We start from the raw sequence: 16,375 nt of genomic DNA on the forward strand, positions 1-16,375 counted from the left end.
CCAGAGTATCAGCTGTAGCAGGAGTAGGTGTGGAAGCAAGGATCCCAGAGTTATGGTGAGGAAACCAGGCATGAGCTACAGGACCAGAAACACAGCTGCAGGTGTGGAATGCCAAAGAGCAGCCAGAGATCCATGCCTGTTGCAGGGTTTCAGAATGTGCCTACGGCAGTCATTGGCCAGTCAGAGGGCCAGGTGTGTTTGATGAATCAGCTGAGGGCAATGAGCTGTGTCTGGGCTCAGCTGTGGGTTCCTGACAGCCTAGCAAACCAGCAGCTGAGAGGGGATCTGATCGCTCTCTCTAATTACACCAGGGAGGGAGAAGAGCTCTTTACGCTAAAGGATGGCATTGGCACAAGAACACATGGCGATGACACTGGCCTTGAGTAACTTCAGGCTGGAATTTGGAAGTCCCTTTTGAACCATCAGAGGAGGGAAATTCTGGAGCAGCCTCCTGTGAAGACTAGCAGGCACAAACGACCTAACTAGTTTTAAGGTAGAGTTTGATACATTTATGAACAGGCCTATATGACAGGGCTTCCTGGGAGAGCAGGGGACAGGACTCAAAGACCCAGGAGGGCCTTTCCAGTCCAATGTTCCTATTTGATGCTTAGCTCCCTTCCAGCCTATAAAATGGCCAGCTAATACGGCTACACACATCAGCCCATGTGCTAAGGGAACTCCTTCGAGCTAGCACATTTAAAAAGCACTTTTTTTTGCCCATGAAGAGAAGGTCCTAGCAGCTCGGACTGGTCTGGAGGAAGCATTGCTTTGACTGCGTTCCCTGGTTTTCTTACATTTGTGGTTTGGGGGTTTTGTTGTTGTTATACCAGTAGTGTTCCTTTAAAGTGTAGATGGGGCACCATGACTAAGCATTTTCTCAGGGTTGATTTTCCAGCAGCTGAGTCTGGGGTACAGAAGTCTCACATTGATATATTCAATGCTCATATGGCTAGAATTCAAACTGGAACAGGTGCAGGGAATGGCTACCAGGATGAGCAGGGTAATGGAGAGCCTATTTTATGAGCGGAGACTAAAAGATTCATAGATTAAGTGACCAGAGGAGACCATTGTGATCATCTAATCTGACCTTCTGCATAACACAGACCAGAGAACTTCCTTGACCTAATTCCTGGTTGAACAAGCACAAGAAAAACTTTCAATCTTGATTTAAAAATTGCCAGTGATGGAAAATCCACCACAACCCTTGGATCATTATCCTCACTTAAAATGTTGCACCATATTTCCAGTCTGAATTTGTCTAGCTTCAGCTTCCAGCCATTGACTCGTGTTAGACCTTTGGCTGTTAGATTGAAAAGCCCATTCTCAAATATTTATTGCCCACATAAATGCTTATTAACCAATGCTCTGGAAGGCAGCCACAACTTTAACTCCCCCTCCACAAAGTTTTGTGTAAATGAATAGTGTCTCGACAGGACAGACTGGGCAATATCGGTCTTAGCTCAGGTGAATGAGGTGCCTGCCTCTGTGTGTCTGTTTGTGATGGGTTATTTGTTATGGAGCAGACTGCCCAGTGCTGGGCATCCCAGGATTTCCCAGCTCCCCGCTCTGGGGCAGCGCTTCCAGGCTTTTCCTTCAGCTGGAGAGATCAGTGTCAACCCAGAACATTTCTGAATCAACATTTTCGGTAGTTTTTTGTTGTGTGAAAAGTTTGAATGTGTTCACATTTCATCCCAATTTGGGATGAAAACCGATGAACAACATATTGGATTCTCCCACTGGATGGAAATTCCAATGTTTGGACCCCCAGCCCATTATTCTTATTTATTAGCCACTAACTTTGGGTGCCTCCATGGCTGCTGCCCAACTTGAAAAGGGCTTTTCAGCGAAGCTGAGCACCTCTAACACCTGTCACTGTCCCTGGGAGCTGCGGGTGCTCGGCCCCTCTGAAAATCAGGCCAATACCACTCAGGTTGAGCACCCAGACATGCAGGAACCCAATATTAGTTACCACTTATTAACAGCCCGGACACCTTAATCATAGGTTTTAGTAACACATGATGCCAGAGAGAGGAGAATCATTTGTCACATATTCTATTAACCAGGGTGCCACGTAACCAATAATTTCTTCTCCAGGCTGAAGCAAGTCCCTGGCATCGCTATCTGGAGCTGACTCTAAAAAGAGGATTCTTGGCTTGCCCCTTTTTTATTCCCCCTTCCCATACAGCCAGTCCAGTAAGAGTCAAGAACAGGAAAATCAATGATCACTTGGTTCTGGTGTATTGTGATCCTTCGGCCAGGTGTTGTCAGCAGCAAAATGGGCCAGGTACAAATATCTAAGGGTTCCCCTTAAAATCAACCAACACACCAGCTCGAGCACCCACAAGCAGCCTGGGAAAACCCTTCCCTAGGAGCCCTTAACAGGCAACAGTTCCCCTCTCATGAGCAATGAGTCTGTATAGAAACAAGGAAACGTTATTAAGGGGGAAAGGAACACAGCTTTCATTTGGGAAAACACAACAAATCAACTGTATATTTATGTGAATAGTAAGTAAAACACAATATCATGGGCAGTAGTCCTTTGCCTCAGTTTCCCTACAGGCCAGTGTGCCTGTCTGATGGACAAATGTCCCTTTCACACACCCCTTTCTCCCCTTCCCCACTCCAGTCCAGGGTTAGCGTAGTCCAGCCCAGCGTGCACTCAGACAGGTCCATCCCCAGCCCCCGGGGTGGGAGCATGGTGCTTGACTTCTCTGAAGAGATGCCTTGCCTCTGCCTCTCTGTCATGCCCCCTCTTCTAACTGCAGTGCTAGCTTTGTGTCACCGCACACCACACCATCACCTGTAGCCTTTATGCCAGATCTGCAGCCTGAAGCACCAAACACTATTGCTATTATAACTCTAGGGGCACCTTGCTACGGAGAACTATCTGTCAGCACCGTATTCTCAGGATCCTAACCCACACCCCTTCCCCTATTCACTCACTTCTATCGGAGAACACATTAAAGAGCTAAAGTGAGGATTAGACATAATCCTTCTATGCTTGTTTGCATACATGCATGCACTCACTCAACAAACCAAACAAAAAAAAAACCCAACTGTACCCCCACTTCCATTTCCCAGGGGTGCCAGATGGAGATTTCTCATTTTGGTTAGGGTGACTCTTCACTCAGTGCACATTAAATACAGTCCTATTGCCTTTTTATCACACAGTAAGAATGAAAACATTTCATATCCTCATCCCCCAAAGTTAATTGTATTTTAATCAGAATGACCAAAATGTTGTTTACATTGGAAGGGCCGGTAACAAATGTGCAAATGAGGTCAGGCATTGTGCCTTTTTCTCCAGTTCACCAGGAGATGGTGGCAGAGAGCTCCTTCTCTATAGCAGCCACAGGCTGACACTAGTTTTCACCCTGATCCTCTGATTTCTCCTGTCCATGCACCTCATGCACTGCAGAACTAGGGCTTCATTTCAGAGCCTGTATGTTGTGCTCCCAAATCGGGCACCCCTGATCGGGCATCCATCCTGCCTCCTGCCTGTGGCATAGAAACAGGTGGCTTCTGCTGCATGGAGTGACCAGGCCTAACAGTGGAACCTGCGTCTCCCCATTGCAGAGGGGCAGGGATGGGGCTGGCAGGCCTGGCCTGAGTCTGCCCATGGTGTGGGGGGCAGGGACTGGTTGCAGAGACATGGCCGTCCAGCCCCTCACTGAGGCTGGGATGCCAGTGCCCGCCTCACAGCTCTGCTCAGGGCCTGCTTGATGTCCTTGTTCCTCAAGCTGTAGATGAGGGGGTTGAGCAACGGTGTGACAAAGGTGTAGATCAGAGCGATCTGTCGGTCCTCGTCCTCTGCTGAGTCGGCCTTGGGGCGCAGGTAGACCAGGCCGCAGCAGCCGTACTGCAGCAGCACCACCGTCAGGTGGGAGGAGCAGGTGTGGAAGGCGCGGCGCCGGCCCTCGGCCGAGCGGATGCGCAGCACGGCAGCCGTGATGAGGGCGTAGGAGAGGCAAATCAGGAGGAAGGGGATGGCCAGCACAGCCACGCCCACGCTGAACAGCACAGTCTGGTGGAGGCGCGTGTCGCCGCAGGCCAGGCGCAGCACGGGCGGCACATCGCACAGGAAGTGGTTGATCTGGCGACTGCAGAAGGGCAGGGCAAAGACCAGGGCCGTCAGCTCCAGTGAGAGCAGCCCCCCGAGGAACAGCGCAGCGACCACCAGCCGCCGGCAGAGCTGTCGTGTCATGATGAGGGCGTAGCGCAGCGGGTGCCGGATGGCCACGTACCGGTCGTAGGCCATGACTGCCAGCAGGAAGCAGTCAGCACTGCCGAGGGCCACAAAGAAGAACATCTGGGCCCCGCAGCTGGCCACAGGGATGGTGGTGTGGGCATCCCAGACACTGACCAGCATCTGGGGCACTACCACAGTGGTGTAGCACAGCTCCAGCCCTGAGAGGCTGCCCAGAAAGAAGTACATAGGGGAGTGAAGGGTGTGGTCGGTGCAGACCACCCAGAGGACGGAGGCGTTGCTGATGATGATGGTCAGGTAGAGCAGGAGGAAGAGCACCAAGAGGAGCTGCTGTGTCGTAGGCACGGACGAAAAGGGGCGGAAGACGAACTCGGTGGTGAAGGACTGGTTGCCGTGGCCCGGATGCATCTCACCTGCTGGGGAACCACAGAACCAGGAGTTACACAAGGAGACGTGTCTCTCACTGCGTCTATCGGCTCTGACTGTGCACCACACTCAGACTCCTAGTGCCCAGACTGGGGCAGGGAGTGTTTGCAGGGCCGAGCTCCATGGCATTCGGTGGGGAGGGGGGCCCACAGCTGCCGCACACAGATCGGGGCAGGTTGGCAGTTGGCACAGAACCCCTGTCTCTTCTCTGTGGGAAGAGACAGGGTCACAGATGCCTGGGCTCAGCCAGCTCTCTGCCCGGATCCCTCCCCTCCAGGCCTGCTGCGGAGAGAGGCCAGGACACAACCAACCATCCCCTTGGCTGGGAGTCATGGGAACAGGCGTGGAACACACATGAATATACACATATAGGTGTATACACACACGTGGAGACACAGACATGCACACACGGAGGTCCACGTACATGCACATACACATATACACACTCTCATGCACATGCACACACATACACAGGAATCCCTGCTGCCAGGAGGGACCATCCCTGGCAGGTTAGTTCCTCTCAGGGCACCCAGCCCCAGTGAGAGCCAGCTGTGCCTGGTACATGGCCTGACTCCCCGCCAGCCCCATGGGGGAGCCGTGTGGTTGGGGTTGTGCCCATTCCCATCACTGAGGACACAGGTAAGCAGGGGCACGGTGTCCCAGCAGCCAGGACAAAGTTACCTGCCTCCTCATTATTACCCCCATCTCTGGGCACCACAAGGCACATCTGCAGGCCAGACGCCCCAGTTCCCAATCTCACCGACAGCCCCTGGGCTGGTATAAATCACCATGACAGTCAATGCAGCTCATTGACACCAGCGGAGGGTCCCAGTAACCCCACGGGGAGACATATCAGCCGTGCTAGGGCGAGAGCTGGGGCCTGCACTGCACTATAGGGAGCAGCCCTGAACGGGATAGGGGGAAACCCAGTGGGGTTCCCCTACAAGAGCGGATGGTACATCCCACCTTGTAGGGAAGGAGGATGGCCCAGTGGTTAGACCACTAGCCTGGTTCCACTACCTGTCCTGCCCATGTCACTCAGGGTACGTCCGCCTTTGAGCCAAGAGGTGTGATTCCCACGTTGAGTAGCTGCACCTGCTCGAGCTAGAGTCTAGAAATAGTTGGGTGTCTGTGGCCGCATGGGCTAGCGGCCCGAGTTATACACCGCGGGGGAGGGGTTGGACTGTACCCGGAGAGTCTGACCAAGCCACTGGACGCACGCTGCTATCTTTAGGCAATAGCATGAGCGGAGCTAGCACGGGTGTGACTCACCCCTCCCAGCTCAAATGTAGCTGTGCCCACCATCTCTCTGGGCTTCACCGCCTCCTCTGCCCAGTGGGGGTAACTGTCCTACTGCACGATGGAGCTGGGAGGCACCCAAGTTCTCCGGGGGTGGCTAAGTGCCCGGGATAGCTGGGCAAAGGGAACGGATGGCGATGCTGCAGGAGTGACCGGCCTGAGGTAGTGAGCCATGGCATAGGTACAATAAACCACAGCGATAAATCAGTTCTCAAGGAAACCTCTATCCCTGGCCGCCTCTTCTCCAGTGCGGGCAGCTGACTGTGGCACGGGGTCAGTGAGTCTCCAGCCTCGTGCTTCAGCACCCAAGCTGAGCGGGGAGGAGTCCTGCATCAGCTGCTGTTGGATACCGGGCCAGACAGGCTGGCAGTTGCTGTGGTCCCCCCTCCCATCACCATGTGGGTAGGTGCAGCTCTTTGATATCAACAGAGGATCCCAGAAAGCTAACAGGGGAGACGTTAGTCACACCAGGGTGAGAGCTGGGGATCGCACCGTAGAAAGCAACCTCATACTGGCTATGTGGGACTCAGTGGGGTTCACTCACAGGAACCCATAGTACGTTCACCATTGCAGGGAAGGAGGATGGGCCAGTGGTTAGGTACTCCTTCCCCCCGGATGGGTTGTCATCCTGAGGATCAAACCCAGGATCCAAAGACCTGAGCCCATGTCCCATCTCTGCTCCCCAAGGCTCCAGCAGACTCTGAAATCTCTCAGTGGTGCAGCTGCTAGCAGAGGACAAAGTGCTACATGGAGTAAGCCAGGGTTACAGAAGCATCCAGGCTGCAGCTACCGACTGAGTCAAGTTATCAGACCCTAGAGATCATTGCTCTGCTCCAGCTAGAAAATTTCTGAGCTTACCGATGCTGGACACGGGCTAAGCACCCAAATATTCTGACCTGGCACTGGATGGAGCGGCAGTGAGGAGAGAGCCCCCACCCATCCCAGGCACAGCCAGCAAAGCCCAGGGACAAGAAATGGGGGTGGGGGGGATCTCCACTAAGTCATTGCTCCCCTGCCCCGAACTAGGACACTGTCATGAAACTGGTGCATTCTGGGTAAATACATATGCAAATGAGCATGCTGAGCATCTCCCCCCCACACACATTCTGGGCTTCCCAATTCCAGACCCCGGGCTCCATGGGACGCTGAAGCAGGATTTGCTGGCTAAGCACAGTGGTTGAAATTATGTCCTTACCCTGCTGAGTCCATCAGGTTCCTGGAGCCACTTGGGGTGGTGATGGACTGAGCTTCATGCTGTCACCTGGCTAGGAGGCCAGTCCCAAAGGCTGAGGGTGGCCCATGTCCCAGCTGAGGCCTTGGGGACTATTGGGAAATGGAGGGAAGAGAGCTAGTGAGTCTGGCAGTGTCCAAAGGCTCCTTGACAATGGGCTCTGGCTGCAGAGGGAGCTGGTGTAGAGATCTCAGAAAGGGGGAGTGTCTTTCTCTAGCAGCATCAGGAGACAACATCAAAATGTCCCCCTCTCCCGTGGCTGCCTCCGCCTCCACCCTGATGCAGCTGAGGCATTTAGCTTCCTCCCCGAGATCTGTCTCGGGGGGAGGGGGGGGGGAGAAGGGAGCACCTGCCCTGCCCCCTCATCCAAGACTGACATGCACTTCCTCAGTCAGAAGCAATTGCTCCTGGTGCCAGCCTACCTGTGCCATTCTGGGTATGGAGGCCACACACCTCTCCCGCCCCCACCCCCAGCAGGGTCTTTGCCAGGGTCTCACTCCGGGTTCAAAGAAGAGCTGGATAATTTCATGGAGGATAGGTCCACCCATGGCTGTTAGCCACAGTGGTCAGGACACAACCCTATGCCCAGGGTGAACCGAAACCTCTGCCTACCAGGAGGGGATCGATCTAACTGCCCTGCTCTGTACACTCGCCCTGGAGCTCTGGTACAGGCCACAGTCGGAGACAGGATATTGGACGAGACCATGGTCTGACCTAGTGTGTCAGCTCTTATGTTCTTCTCACTCACAAGGCTCAAGGGACCAGAAATTTGACAAGGGCCTCAGATTGTCCACATCACCCCTTTGCCTCTGATGGGCACCAACTACTCAACTACCGAGTGCCCTCTTAGCCTAACCAGCACTTTCTTCGTGGAAGTGCGTCTATGGGCTACCCACCACCTGACTCGCCACAGTTACCGGATGCTACAGCTCCATTCCCAGCAAAACCTCTACAGCCTCACCCCACCTTCTCTGTACAACCAAGGCTTTCTTCCCAATGTCCAGTGTGGCCCAAGGTTCCCAGTGCCCTTGCTGGGTGCCACCAGAGCATTGTGGGTTATGGGTAGGTTCAAATGAGCCTCACCTGGCAGCCACCCCAATTTGGCAACTGAATTCATTTCTCTTGGTTCCCCTGAGCTCCCTAGCTGCGAGTAGGCAAAGCATTATGGGTAGGGTATATGCAAATGAGCAGCACTTAGGCATCCCCATTTGGCATCCAAATTCCTTGGTCCCACTCAGCTCCCTAGCCAAGAGTTGGCAATGCATTGTGGGTAGTATCATATGCAAATGAATGGCACTGGGTATCTCCATTGGGCCTCAGAATCCTCCGATCCTCTGCCACCCATAGGCGCTTCAGGGACTGCTGGCAATATTTAACCCCAATAGAAATCACGGGGGCCTGGCTGCATTGGGACTGGAAGGGTCCCTACATCCATAAATCTGCTGTGTGTTGGATTTCAGGGTATTTTATGCCAGATAGAATGTGTCCCCTAGCAGCCAGTCCCAGGTAGCTCAGACCCCACTGCAGCCAGGCTGTGCCAGTCACAACCAGTCCCCCCACCCCCAGCCACTGCAACAAGCTATTCTCATGTCACCCACCACAATGAGCACTACCTACCCAGACTGGACATTAGGGCTATTTCCTGAATCGTATCGGTCTTCATGTGTCTCTAGCAGTGCTCAGATAGCAGCTCCACTCTTCCCCTCTGCCACCCAGCGCCTTTGCACCCCCTGCTCTCCACCAGCACCCTATAGACCAAGGTAGATGGCTGTTCCAGATGCTCCAAGGTCAGACCCTGGGCATGTTCTCAGTTGCCCTGTTCCTGTGCCCAGGACAGAGGCAGTACTAAGCCACCTATGACCTCCCTGCCTTCCATGGCCATGCATGGCACTGCCTAGCCCCTGCTGGATGGGGCAGCTGCGGCTGTTAAAAACACACGCTCTCCATTCCCTAATGCAAAGAGTGTGCCCAACGTGAGTTAGAGCAGTGTTGGGACCTAGAACTCCATGCACTCCAGCCATGCCACTGATACATCCCCTATGCCGGAGGCTGAGAACAGGGCCGATGCAGGTTCTTATGCCGGTTCCACACCAGCCAGAGAGGCCCCTGTTCTGGGCGATTCTCCGAGAGACTTTAAGGCCCCTCTACTGTACCAGAATGATGGAAAGGGGTCTGCATGAAAAGCCATGCTGCTATTAGACAGGTGAAGCCAAGACTGTCCCAGGAGCTGAGAGCCTGGAAGCCCTAACTCATAGACTTTAAGGTCAGAAGGGACCATTATGATCATCTAGTCTGACCTCCTGCACAATGCAGGCCACAGAATCTCACCCACCCACTCCTGTAACAAACCCCTAACCTATGTCTGAGTCATTGAAGTCCTCAAATTGTGGTTTGAAGACCTCAAGCTGCAGAGAATCCTCCAGCATGTGACCCGTGCCCCATGCTGCAGAGGAAGGCAAAAAACCTCCAGGGCCTCTGCCAATCTGCAATCTCTAAACTCCTCTCCAGCTCATTGGGTGGGCAGCCATGGAGCCTGGGAGACCAGGGAAGTGGGTCTGCAATTCTCTAAAAATTCAGTTTGGAAGGGTTTTTTGGGGGGAGACAGGGGTTACCAAAAAGTTGAAATTTTCAGCTGAAAATTTCAACAATTTTTCCCCACTTTCCTTGAAATTTTCTTGGGGAATAAAACCCCATTTTCCAAACAACTCTAGAAGACAGAAGCAATGGACTGGAAGGAGAGAGGATAAATCATTGTTATGGGTGAATAATTATGGATTAAAGGATGGATAAAAAGGAAGGTTCCCTTCTGGTCTTAAAATGTATGACTGTAAGCATTGTAACCACTGAATATGGATGGGTGGACCAATGGATGGATGAGTGGATGGATGGATAGACCACTGGATGGACCAACCACTGACAGACAGACGAATGGAGCTACTATAAGGTGGGTGCATAACTGGGTGGAAAACCATCCCCAGAGAGTAATTATCAGTGGTTCACAGTCAAGCTGGAAGGGCATATTGAGTGGGGTCCCGCAGGGATCAGTTCTGCATCCGGCTCAATACCTTCACCAACGGCATAGAGAGTACACTTATAAAATTTGCGGACAGTACGAAGCAGGGAGGGGTTGCAAGTGCTTTGGAGGATAGGATTAAAATTCAAAATGATCTGGACAAACTGGAGAAATGGTCTGAAGTAAATAGGATGAAATTCAATAGGACAAATGCAAAGTACTCCACATAGGAAGGAACAATTAGGCCACGTTTACACTTACCTGCTGGGTCGACGCGGCAAGTTTGACTGCTCGGAGTTCGAACTATCGCGTCTGATCTAGACGCGATAGTTCGAACTCCGGAAGCGCTAGTTCGAACTCCGGTACTCCACCGCGGCAGGAGGAGTTGCCGGAGTCGACCTTGGAGCCGCGGAGTTCGCTTCTGCGGCGTCTGGACGGGTAAGTGAGTCGAACTAGGGTAGTTCGAATTCAGCTACGTTATTCACGTAGCTGAATTCGCGTACCCTAGTTCGACCCCCGACCTTAGTGTAGACCAGGGCTCAGTTGCACACATACAAAACGGGAAATGACTGCCTAGGAAGGAGCACTGCAGAAAGGGATCTGGGGGTCAGAGTGAATCACAAGCCAAATATGAGTCAACAGTGTAACACTATTGCAAAAAAAGCAAACATCATTCTGGGATGTATTAGCAGGAGTGGTGCAAGCAAGACACGGGAAGTAATTCTTCCACTCTACTCTGCACTGATTTGGCCTCAACTGAAGTATTGTGTCCAGTTCTGGTCACCACATTTCAGCAAAGATGTGGACAAATTGGAGAAAGTCCAGAGAAGAGCAACAAAAATGATTAAAGGTCTAGAATGTGACCTATGAAGGAAGATTGAAAAAATCCGGTTTGTTTAGTCTGGAGAAGAGAAGACAGAGAGGGGACGTGATAACAGTTTTCAAGTACATAAAAGCTTGTTACAACTACAATGAGGAGGGGAACAATGCAGCAAGATCCCATATATTGGCAAACTGCTCAGGTTGAGGGGCAACACTAATCAGCCCGCATCAAGTCTCATCCTGGTGTCTAGTAGAGATCAGCTTAAGCCCTGAAGCAGTAGGTTTACTATCCTACCACAAGTTTTTCAGTATTAACTATGATAATATTCTCAATAGCCATAGAAATATCAACAAAATTCTGTCAAAACTGTTTTTGAAGGCAACTTTGGTTTATCTCAACAAAATATTTTTGCGAAAACTGAGCAATTTTGGCTGAAAATCAATTTTTTTTTCTCTTCTTTGGGCTGGGCTCCCCAGCTGGACTACATCTCCCATGATGTATCACAGCAATGTGGCTCCCATGATGCACCATGGTATCTCAGCAACAGGGGAAACCATGATGCATTATAGGAGATGTAGTCCAGCCAAGGAGACTGGTCCATGGGGAAAATGGGCATGGGACACTCAAACCAGCTCCCATGAAGCACTGAAGTTGCATTTCTAAATTAAATTTTTGGTTTTCAGCCCTAAGTTTTCCATTTGGGAGAGGAGTGTTTTGGCGCTAAATTTTTTATTTTTCACCAAAAATATGACACTTTCAGGGTCAAATAGCTAGAGGTTCCTCTTAAAATTAGCAAACGCACCACTTACTTTCCCTGGATGCCTTTAACAGGAACTACTTCCCCTATCACAAGCACTGGGTCTGTGTACAAAACAAGGAAATGTTAGTAAGAGAAAAAGGCATTACTTTGGGGAAACACAGCAACAAGAAATCAATAATATATTTATATGGTTATCAACTTGGGGTAGGTCTATACTTACCTGCCGGGTCGACGCGTAGAGTTCGACTTCTCGGAGTTCGAACTATCGCGTCTAATCTAGACGCGATAGTTCGAACTCCGAACGCGCTCCCATCGACTCCGGAACTCCACCACCACGAACGGCGGTGGTGGAGTCGACGGGGGAGCCACGGACTTCGATCCCGCGGCATCTGGACGGGTGAGTAGTTCGAACTAAGGTAGTTCGAGTTCAGCTACGCTATTCGCGTAGCTGAACTTGCGTACCTTAGTTCGACACCCCCCGCTAGTGTAGACCAGGCCTTGTGGGAGCTCTAGGGAAGGAGCTCTCTGCTGCCATCTGTTGGTGAAACTGGAGGAAGAGAGAGTGAGAAAGCCTTAGTTGCGTGTTTGTTATCCACCTCCTTGCCCCCCAGTGGGAGAATTTTGGTTAAAATTCACTTACATTTTGGGTTCAGGGGTAATGAAATGTTACTATCCTGGTTGTAAGACAAAAGGGCCTCAGGACTGTACCTAATATTCCCTAAGAGAAGAGTCACCCAAATTGATACCTCCCTCTGGCACCACTGGGTAATGGAAATGGGACAAGCAGAAAAATGAAAAAGCTGCTTCTTGGAAAGGAATAGGATTATAGAGGTAAGGATTCTGCTTCATGTTGCAATATACTGTTGAGTTCTCTTGACAATGTCAGGGGATAACTGAGTGAACTCCAATAGGGAATTAGATCTAGTTCATGTCCAACCGTTCTAGAGTTGTCTCACTTACTAAAGACCCTGAAAACCTGGGCCTGGTGTTTTAATAAGATGTGTCGGTGCAGTGAGAGAGCAGTCTGGTGATAGCAGACAATACAGAGGCAGTGGTCAGTTGTTTTTCCATTGAAGAGGAGCAGCACTTCCCCTAGGGGCAGAAGACGGATCTGACCATGTGTACGCCTAAACTTCACCTACTACTGACACCACACCATGTGTAAGCGTGTGCAGAAGAGGAAAGGGGTGTGTAAGAAGGGATGTTTGTCCATTGGTTGTTCACGCTGGCCGGTGGGGAAGCTGAGACAAAGAACGACTATCCATGATACTGTGCGGGCTAGACATGTCGAAACATGCCCAGGCAGGGATATTATATCTGTGTCTGACCATTTTCTTGCTGTTACCCCAAAGGAGCTCATGTGGGGTCTCTGCTGGAAGTGATGGCTGAGCTGATTGCCATGGTTATTGCGAGATGTTTGTCCAGGAAACAACTGTAGAGTTACGGAACACATAGGATCTTGTGTTCCAGATCTGGACTCCTGGCAGTGAAACCCAGTGTAACCTTTGGGTGGGCTAGAATTCTCTAAATTGCCCTTCTCCGGTGCCCTCCAAAACACCCCAAACCACCCAACTCCCATAGAAAAGCAACTGGAGATCCAGAATTTAGTCTCTAGGGATTTTTAGCAAGGATTGCACAGGGTCAACCTCCCCACATTCAAGTCTCAAAAGGAATGAAAGCAATGAATTTAATCAAGTAACAACTTTATAAAATCTTATGATAAAGAAACATAAAGTATGAGAATTTAATTTTTAGCAAAAATGATTAGGGGTCTGGAACAGCTTCCATATGAGGAGAAATTAGAAGACTAGGACTTTTCAGTTTGGAAAAGGGATGACTGAGGGGGGATATGATTGAGATCTATAAAATCATGACTGGTGTGGAGAAAGTAAGTAAGGAAGTGTTATTTACTCCTTCTCATAACACAAGAGCTAGGAGTCACCAAATGAAATTAATAGGCAGCATGTTAAAAACAAACAAAAGGAAAAATTTCTTCACACAGTGCACAGTCAACCTGTGGAACTTTTTGCTAGAGGATGTTGTGAAGGCCAAGACTATAACAGGATTCAAAAAGGAACTGGATAAGTTCATGGAGGATATGTCCATCAATGGCTATTAGCCAGGATGGGCAGGGATGGTGTCCCTAGCCTATGATGCCAGAAGCTGGGAATGGGCGACAGGCGATGGATTACTTGATGATTTTACCTGTCCTGTTAATTCCCTCTGAAGTACCTGGCATTGGCCACTGTCAGAAGACAGGATACTGGGCTAAATGGACCTTTGGTCTGACCCAGTATGGCCGTTCTTATGTTTACAACATAATATGGCTACCTTATAATCCACACACATTATCTTCATAGTTATACACAAATAAAGAAAACAAATTAAATCTAAACAGGTCAGTCCCCACAGAAACACAATGAGAAGAAACTCAAAGTTCCCAAAAACTTAGGCTGAGTTCACCTGAGTCTTAGTTCGAGTCTTTGATCACCAAATCTATACAGTCTCCTGAGTCTAAAACAACATCTTCCCTTCACTTTCTTGTAGGAATCTTCAGTTGGAATCCATGAAGACTCTTCCTCCTCCTCCACTGAAATCACTGTTAGCCAGCTACTGTAACTGATTAACCAACCATTAAGTATATAGATTTTTTTTAAAAACCCTGTTACGAGAAAATACAAGAACTGGGAATAGCAAAATATAAATGACTCTTTCCTCATTACTACATTTAAAGAAAAGTTGGTGAATCGCACTAGCTGAGACAATTTAACTAAAACAGTTTGGCTAAAATCAAAACCACATTCAAAGCATACAATTAAAATAGAAGAAGTTATTTTCCCTCCCAATTTCCCCTTGCTATAATTAACACTGCCTAGGCTTCCCTGTTGAAGGGTAACAATATCACTAACCAGCTGCAAAATGCTTCAGAGTTAGGGGAAAGAGCCTGCTTTCTGCTCCTGGGCTCAGCTTCTCCCAACTCACACAGGGCACGTGGCCTTTTGCAAAGCAGCTGCCCTGACTGCTTGCCCTCATGGAGTCTGACCCCTGCAATATGGAACCTATTGGAGCAGCCCCAAAACTACCACACCTAAAATCCAGAAGCTTCTGGATGTGGAATGCTAAATCTGCCTAGCAACAAAGACCCAGACACAACTCACTTTTACCCCCCAAATGGGTCTCTTAAAGAATCATCTCCGTATTGGGCACATGGGCTACACTAGCACCTGAAGAGGGGAGGTCTGAGAACTGATCCAATCAATTTGATAACCAGGGACACCCCTGGAGACAGCTGCTGTTCACTGTCTGGAGTAGATGCAGGCGGGAGAGTTACAAAGACAAACCCAAGCGTTCTAGGATTGCACGGGAGCAAAAGGTTGGTGATCCGTTCATGGAGGGGGCTCTCTGTCAGCAGCAGTGGCTCATGAAAAGTGGGTCCCCGCTTTTTGGGCTGGTCAAGAGCCTAGGTGCTGGAACTAGGGATGCTGCCACACCCCCTGGCTTGAAATGGTTTCCATTACATACAAGGTTTACAGTTTGGTTCAGTGGCTGTCAGCACCCCCACTATACAAATTGTTCTAGCACCTCTGGTCAAGAGCTGCCAGAACTAACCATTGAATGAGAAATACCTTCGTAGATGTGAAGGTCACTTAACGAGACTAGGTGGGTGAGGTGATATCTTTTGTTGGACCAACTTTTGTTGGTGAGAGAGACAAGCTTTCGAGCTTACACCAAGCTCTTCTTCACGTGTGGGAAAGGTACTCAGTGTCCCAGCTAAATACAAGGTGGGAGAGATTGTTTAGCATAAGTAGTTAACACACATTTCAAGGAACCAATCAAGGTGAAGTGGCTATACCAACTCCGTATATATATAGGAAAGTCTGCATCTATATATAGGAAAGTCACTTGTTAATAAGCACAGACTCTAGATTTCATTTTATGTAAACAATGGCATCGGCCTGCAAAAAGCTGAATCATTCATAGACATGTGACTTGCCCAGGTGGCTACAGACTCCATTTTGTTACTGTGATTTTGCGCGGGAGAACAAAGTGGTTTCTACCCACAAGAGAAAGAATATAAAAGGCCCTGGAAACCCATCCATTTTGTCTTCAGATGGCTCAAAAGATAGACTCTCCACCCCAAAGAGATACCTGAAAGAAACTGGAACAAAGGACAATAACTACGAGGGTGAGTGATTGCTGGACCCAGACTAGGAAGGGGTCTAGTCTGTGAAAGAAGCTTATTGGAACATCTCTGAGGGTGAGATTTACCTGGATTTAGTTTCCTACTGTATTAGGCTTAGACTTGTGTGTTTTTAGTTTTATTTATTTTGCTCTGTGTTATTACTTGGAACCACTTAAATCGTACTTTTTATACTTAATAAAATCACTTTTTGCTTAATAATTGACCCAGAGTAAGTAATTAATACCTGGGGGAGCAAACAGCTGTTCATATCTCTCTGTCAGTGTTATGGAGGGCAGACAATTTATGAGTTTACCCTTATAAGCTTTATACAGAGTAAAACAGATTTATTTGGGGTTTGGATCCCACTGGGAACTGGGAGTCTGGGTGCTAGAGACAGGAGCACTTCTGAAGCAGTTTTTAGTTAAATCTGCAG

At 49.7% G+C, this 16,375-nt stretch overlaps 1 protein-coding gene across 3 annotated transcripts; it reads right to left on the bottom strand.

Moving 5' to 3' along the window:
- Positions 1-3,188: 3,188 nt before the first annotated feature.
- LOC120404790 (olfactory receptor 10Q1-like) lies at positions 3,189-14,338 on the bottom strand. 3 transcript variants are annotated; one of them, XM_039537780.1, is made up of 5 exons: positions 14,223-14,338; positions 12,222-12,306; positions 11,809-11,860; positions 7,128-7,255; positions 3,189-4,620 (listed from the first exon to the last, which is right to left on the bottom strand). In XM_039537780.1, exon 5 carries the CDS (start codon positions 4,613-4,615, stop codon positions 3,668-3,670), a length of 948 nt encoding a protein of 315 aa, XP_039393714.1. In that variant the 5' UTR covers positions 4,616-4,620; positions 7,128-7,255; positions 11,809-11,860; positions 12,222-12,306; positions 14,223-14,338; the 3' UTR covers positions 3,189-3,667. The 3 variants fall into 3 exon arrangements, with proteins under 3 accessions (XP_039393714.1, XP_039393712.1, XP_039393713.1); XM_039537778.1 differs by having other exon boundaries at positions 3,189-4,623; XM_039537779.1 differs by lacking the exons at positions 12,222-12,306; positions 14,223-14,338 and adding an exon at positions 13,105-13,151 and having other exon boundaries at positions 3,189-4,623.
- Positions 14,339-16,375: the final 2,037 nt, after the last annotated feature.

This window comes from Mauremys reevesii, linkage group 4 (assembly GCF_016161935.1).
Source record: "Mauremys reevesii isolate NIE-2019 linkage group 4, ASM1616193v1, whole genome shotgun sequence".
Classification (NCBI taxonomy): domain Eukaryota; kingdom Metazoa; phylum Chordata; order Testudines; family Geoemydidae; genus Mauremys; species Mauremys reevesii.

Coding starts and splice junctions, on each gene's coding strand:
- LOC120404790 (XM_039537780.1), bottom strand. CDS start 4,615: ATGCATCCGGGCCACGGCAACCAGTCCTTCACCACCGAGTTCGTCTTC.